The sequence below is a fragment of the Stylophora pistillata genome, chromosome 13, assembly GCF_964205215.1.
Source record: "Stylophora pistillata chromosome 13, jaStyPist1.2, whole genome shotgun sequence".
Taxonomy (NCBI): domain Eukaryota; kingdom Metazoa; phylum Cnidaria; class Anthozoa; order Scleractinia; family Pocilloporidae; genus Stylophora; species Stylophora pistillata.
In genome coordinates this window covers 10,643,060-10,649,683 of record NC_142531.1, presented here as the reverse complement: position 1 = coordinate 10,649,683, position 6,624 = coordinate 10,643,060, and the positions used below count along the sequence as shown (strand labels likewise).

General features: G+C 40.3%; 2 protein-coding genes across 2 annotated transcripts in view; both read left to right on the top strand.

Annotated features, from left to right (window-relative positions):
* LOC148717587 (uncharacterized) overlaps positions 1–6,624 on the top strand; it is a 61,119-nt gene that overhangs the window by 13,801 nt on the left and 40,694 nt on the right. The window lies entirely within an intron of this gene.
* Positions 3,611–6,624, top strand: part of LOC148717591 (uncharacterized) — a 3,972-nt gene continuing 958 nt past the window's right edge. The window contains exons 1-3 of the mRNA XM_088743736.1: positions 3,611–4,703; positions 4,774–6,367; positions 6,499–6,624. The exon at positions 6,499–6,624 is cut by the window's right edge and continues 958 nt beyond it. Of these exons, the coding sequence (XP_088599862.1) occupies positions 3,611–4,703; positions 4,774–6,367; positions 6,499–6,624 (2,813 nt within the window). The remainder of the gene's footprint in view (positions 4,704–4,773; positions 6,368–6,498) is intronic.

Genomic DNA, 6,624 nt, shown 5'->3' with positions numbered 1-6,624 from the left:
TAAAGTTCATGAGCATCCACCCTAACTGACTCACGTGTAGTTACGACTGAGACATAATTTGGCATTGAGCAGGGCACAATTGGTTGTAAGATGCTGGGACCGGTTGAACCGCCCTAGCTTTGCACCTATTGTTCGGTTTTGGAAGTGTTAGCTAGATTATTAGCTATTACTTAGCGCAATACAACGTATCCTATTAATAAAAGAGAGTTTTCGGCGAGCGGAAAATTTGCGAAGTACTCGAAGTGCTCGCTGCTCGCCATCTGTATTTTCTAAAGTGCTCACTGCTCGCAAGAAAAAAATTTGACAACTGCTCGTGCTCGCAAAATTGAAAACACAGCTCACATGCTCGACAAATAATGATAAGAATGTCACCTATGTCTTGATCTTTTCTCAGTATATTAGTTCTAATGCTAATCGGTACCTAACTCAAACCTTTTATTGCAACGAGGAAAACTCGATCACCTGCCCTACGGTATACATAACAGTCGGTTTTGTATCAAAATAATTCCATATTTTATATAGATATAGTCAAACGCGCATCTGAGAAAAAATGGGATCACAGTTCTAAATAAATTAACTTTTGCTGATAATCATTGGGGAAAATTACCAGGAATATTCCGACATAAAAGAGATGAGTATATAGAGAATGAAAAAAGGAAGATCCAAAAACAGAGAGTGAAACGCGGAAAAACTTTAAAAGCAATACTCAACTGCACACAAATAAATTTGACACAAAACATTTAATTACTCTAGTAACTGTTCTAGTTGCAAAAGTTCATCTAGGTAGAGACGGATAATTTGTTGCGCCAGGAAATGGAAATTACACAGATGTCTTTATGTATTTGTCTTTCTGAAGATTCATACGAGGGAAAAGTCCTGAAAAAAAATTAACATCGCAGACAGTTTGACTGCAGACTTTAAATTGATTAACACGTACTAGTAAAGTTTAAGCGATCGTGACATTGTGGGTGCTCTAAAGACGAAACTTAATCAGTATCTTCCGTTGTGATCAGATCATAGCCTGCGAGAGACGCAAAGCGACTGAAAAACGATGGCGATGACAAATTTAACGGGAATTGGAACACAGATGAAGACATCTGTAGGCAAGTGATGCTCTCCCTCTATAGAAGATAGATTACGAGATCAATCAATAACTCTCTCGGTGGTCGGAATTTTCTTCATCTTCACAGCATTCCTTGGGAATTCTCTTATCCTTGTTTCCCTTCGAAGAGTTTCTTCCCTTCATCCGCCGTCGAAACTCTTGTATCACTCGCTGGCAACAAATGATCTATTGGTTGGTGTTGTTAGCCAGCCTCTTTATGTTCGCTACTTGATGTCCATAGCTTTCGAACATTGGAGTCTCTAGATCTGTTCATACCTTGTCTATGCTCTTTACGCAGCAAGCTATACATTATGCACAGTATCTCTGTCGACAATGATAGCTATAAGCGTGGACAGACTTTCCGCTCTGTTATTGGGGCTGAGCATAGTTAATAGAGGGGAACTCTACTAACTATGGGCTGAGATATAAACATGTTGTAACTTTGAAGCGCATATATGTCGCTGTGACCACATTTTGGGTTCTATCTATTTTCGTTGCTTTATGCCTCATTTTACTGATACAAAATAGCCTTTTGCTTTGGTCGTATCTATGTACCATCTTGCCTTGTAATCACAATTGGTGCGTACACAAAGATTTTTCATGCTCTCAGTCATCGTCAGACTCAAGTGCTCGATCAAGTAGGCCAACCAAATTCATTGAACATGGCGCCGCGATACAAAAAGGCGGTGTACAGTGCTCTGTGGTTGCAGTTAGGGTTAGAGGCTTGTTATGCGCCATATAGTATACTGGAAATTATGATTCTCTATATTAAAACATATCACCCGTATGCGCTTGTCATATGGGAAATAACAGTTATCGTCGTTTTCTTTAATTCGACGTTAAATCCGTTTATATACTGCTGGAAGATAAAAGAAGTAAGACAAGCAGTAAAGGATACAATTAGAAACGCACTTTGCCCTCAATGAATTCGTAAATTGTGATAGTTGAATATCTATTGAGGCATTGAAAGTCAATTCATAAAAAATACGATCGCTAGAAGGGAAGGTAAGGTGGAGAAAAAATTGAACTTTTATTTGCATCCATATCATATAGAAAGACATTCCTGAGTTAAGAATACATAAGGTTTTTAGAAGAGAAGGAAGTGACACATGCTTGTCGTTCGATAAGGACAATAAAGAGTTCAACAGATCGTGCACAAGCCATACACTTTTGATCACGAAAACTTTATTTATGCAAATCACCAGAGGAACATCAGAAGGTCAGGGAACAATTTCTCAGTAATTCCGTGTTTCTTTCTTGCACACCTCTAACAAAAACACACTACCCATGATAAAAAAAATTCTCAAGGTAGAACGGGTTCATTGTTTCATTTTGTTTAACTTTGTTTCAAATGAGACTGAAGTAAACGAAAAGTGAAAATTATAATGTTAATGAAGAAAACGTGTGAATGAGTTTCCTCTACTAGCTGTTTAAATTTATAGGTACAGTCAACACTTGAAATAAAATTGGTCATTTCGAGTCATTGCTGGTTCTGATATATTTCTTACGCGGAGTGTATGTCAATTGTGTACCCAAGATGAATTTTAATGAAAAAAGAAGGTAGAATTGAACGCAAATTCAAAGTTTGATTCTTCCAGAAATTTCTAAGGCATAGAAGCAACAAAAGGCGCAATCACGTGTCATAGGTATGTCTGAAAATTGAATTACTCGTCATGTTTTGTGCGCGTGGACTGTAGGTCAAGCGGTCCGAACTCGAGACCTAGGGTCCGTTTCTCAAGGCCCGCGGGGTAACTTAATTAACGGGCCCGCAAAGCTAAACTACTTTTTTTTCTCAAGGTGGTGGTTTCAAAAATTGTAAAAAATTATACAATAAAACTATCACTGAGCTAAAGAAACAAAATGGACCGGGTTAGAGCCCAAAAACCTTCTTCTCTATTCTTAACATCTTGATTTTTAAATATGGCTTTGGGCCTGATAAATGACTGGGTCTTTCACTACATTGTCTTTTTGGGCAAAGCACTTTATTCTCAGTGTGCCTCTCTCCACTAAGGCCGAGGAGTATGAATAGACTGGGTACCAGCGGATTGTCAGGGAAGGCTGATGAAATGCGGAAGGTAACCATGGGATGGAATGGCATTCCACCTCCCCCCCCTTTCCCTCTCTGGGAAAAGATTCTTCTAGGAAAGAGTTTGTGAATCACGAGCCAAAGACGAATAGATATACCGACACCTGATCATGATATATTAAGCCTAAAGAAAAGATGGAAAAGCCAAATTAAAAATAATTAGCATAACCATACTATCAAACTTCTATCCTGTCATCAGTCTACGTCACTACGGAGTCACATGAGATGCGCGCGCATGCTGCTGGTCAGTGCTCGCTTGCTGGTTTAGATCTTCACGCCATTTTTTTTTCTGCTCCGTAATCCAAGGAAAATATCCGCAATCCTGCGCTCCTTTGGAATCCTTTCTACAAAATTCCAAGCTTAAGGTACGTGGAAGTCCATACTTGTTTGATTTTTCCTCAAATTTCAGCGAAAACATCAGGATGGGCGATTCAAACAATGCCGCTCCTGAAATGGATGAATCGCACGAGGACACCTCAAGAAGCTCACAGAGCGCCAAGGAGGGCAGCCTTAACAAGGCTATTTTCTCAATTAACGAAAATATGGCTAAGGTGGCGGCCATTTTTGAGAACATGTGCGACACTAAAGGGGCACCGGCCAAGAAACGAAAGGCTAGAGGTGAAGACAGCATGTCAGCCTCTGACCCAGAGTCAGAGGAGGAGGCTGGGCCCTCAACCTCTCCTCACATGGATGATAATGTTAGCTTGTATGCTAGCGATGAATTGGAGGACGACGATGCTGTCAAAGTGCTCACCGAGCGTAATAAAACCCCTAAAAAGGTCACCGACCAAAAAAGTAGCAAAGGAAAGATGCTCAACTCATTGGCTGATGCCTATGACACTGAAGACGCCACCGGCGATGATTTGGATGAGGATGTGACAACTCTTGTCAAAAAGCGATGGGGTAAGAAACTAAATCCCGATAAAATCAAGACAATTCTTGAAAAACACAAACGTTCGGCAAATTGTCCTGAACTCAAACAGATAAAGGTAAATCAGGAGATATGGGCGCAATTAAATGCCCGCCAGCGGAAAGCTGATTTACAAATTGCCAATCTTCAGCAGCTTGTCAATAAGACAGCTATTGTCAATTTACAAACCCTTCAGTGGATTACTGCAAATGCTGATAATACACTAGGGCTTATAAATAATCTGGCCGATACCATTGCAATGTTGGGTCATGTACAGACCCAGATGTCTCAGTTAAGACGGGAACAAATTAAGCCTGCACTAAGCTACGAGTATAAGTCAATATGCTCATTTCAAATACCTGCTACTTCACAACAACTCTTTGGGGACGAATTGTCCAAGCATCTAAAAGATGCAAGGGAAACTAGTAAACTGAGGAAGGTTATGAAACCCCAAAACACTGCAAGCTACCGACCCCAATCGAAATATGCCAGGAAAGACTCTTTTTTAGGGGGAAGCACCCTTTCAAAAACCGGGGCAACCAAGGCAAACAACAGGGCCAGAGAGCCACCAAGTGGTCAAAAAATTGAGAGAAATCCAAAACTCGGTAAGTATGTTTACACAAATTTTGCCACTCTTATTGAATTACCTTCACAGCCGATGTACCAATTTTACAGCTGGGCAGGTGAAATTACACTACTCAGCTTGGACAAAACTAACTAGTGACAAGGATATCTTATCTGATGTCCTGGGAGTAAGCATCCAATGTGATGACACTCCAGTGCAACATAAACTCCCAACAAACAAGCACAATGAGACTGATACTAAGAACATCAACCTGGAAGTTCAAAAATTGCTTACGAAAAGGGTAATTGAAGAGGCTAGCTATGATCCAGAACAAATAATCTCAACTATCTTTCTAACACCTAAGAAAGATGGGACTCATACACTTATTTTCAACTTGAAAAAGTTTAATGAGGTTGTTACTAACTATCATTTTAAAATGGATTCTCTTGGCACCATAACAAAATTGATTACCCAAAATTGCTACATGGCATGCATAGACATGAAGGATGCCTATTACTCTATACCAATAGAGAAATCAGACAGAAAGTATTTACGTTTTCACTGGGAAAATAAGACCTACCAGTTTTCCTGTCTGCCAAATGGGTTAGCTTGTGCCCCCCGGAAGTTTACTAAAATACTCAAGCCAGTGCTGGCCCACCTGCATACTAAAGGGCACATATCAGTTGCTCACTTGGATGATGTTTATCTCCAAGCGCAGACATATGATCAATGTATTTTGAATGTCACAGAGACTATGCTGATTCTTGAGCAGCTTGGCTTCATTGTACACCCTGTGAAATCTCTCTTGATCCCTTCCCAAGAGATAATAGTCCTCGGTTTTCTTATAAACTCAGTGACAATGACTATCAGACTTACCAATGAGAAGGCAAAAGGAATATGCGATGCATGCAAGGATATTCAGCATGGCAAAATTACCATCAGAGAAGTAGCCAGAGTACTTGGTAAACTAGTATCAAGTTTCCCAGGGGTCATGCATGGTCCTTTATATTACAGACAACTCGAAGCTGACAAAACTGCAGCTCTTAAAAGAAATAAAGGCAATTTTGACTCCTATATGACATTGTCACATGGAGCCCTTCAGGAGCTACAGTGGTGGGTTAGAAATGTTGAAAATTCCTTCAATGTAATTTACCACCCTAAACCTGAGCTCCTTATAACCACAGATGCCTCACTCTTGGGGTGGGGTGCTCATTGTGGGGAGATTTCAACGGGAGGAAACTGGTCTTTCTCTGAATCCCAGAATCATATTAACCAGCTAGAAATGCATGCTATTCTACTGGCTCTGAAAACCTTTGCAAAAGAAAAGAAAAAACTTCATGTCAGAATAATGTGTGATAATACAACAGCAGTCAATGTGTTAAATCATATGGGTTCTAGCCATTCGCATAGCTGTAATCTGATGGCAAAAGAAATTTGGGAATGGTGCACGGACAGGGGAATCTGGCTGAGTGTTGCCCATATACCAGGAAAGCATAACTTGGTTGCTGATTTTGAATCCAGGAGAAATGAGAGAGAGTCAGAGTGGATGCTAGACAAAGATGCCTTGTCTCATGCCTTAGAAAAATTAATGTTCATGCCAGACATTGACTTATTCGCTTCTCGCATCAATAATCAGTTTCCAAGTTATGTTTCCTACAAACCAGATCCAACTGCTAGTGCTATAGATGCATTCTCATTGGATTGGTCCGTGCTGAAATTATATGCATTTCCCCCCTTTAGTGTTATTCCAGCCTGCCTAAGCAAAATGGTATCAGATCAGGCAACAGGAATTTTTGTTCTCCCAGATTGGCCAACTCAGAGTTGGTTTCCCAAAGTTCTGCACATGATGGTCAAGGAGAGAGTGCTGATAAAAGCCAGAAAGGATCTTCTGTTTCTACCGAGTCACCCGTCCGAAGTACATCCCCTGTGGAAACAACTCAGTCTGATGGTATGTCTATTAT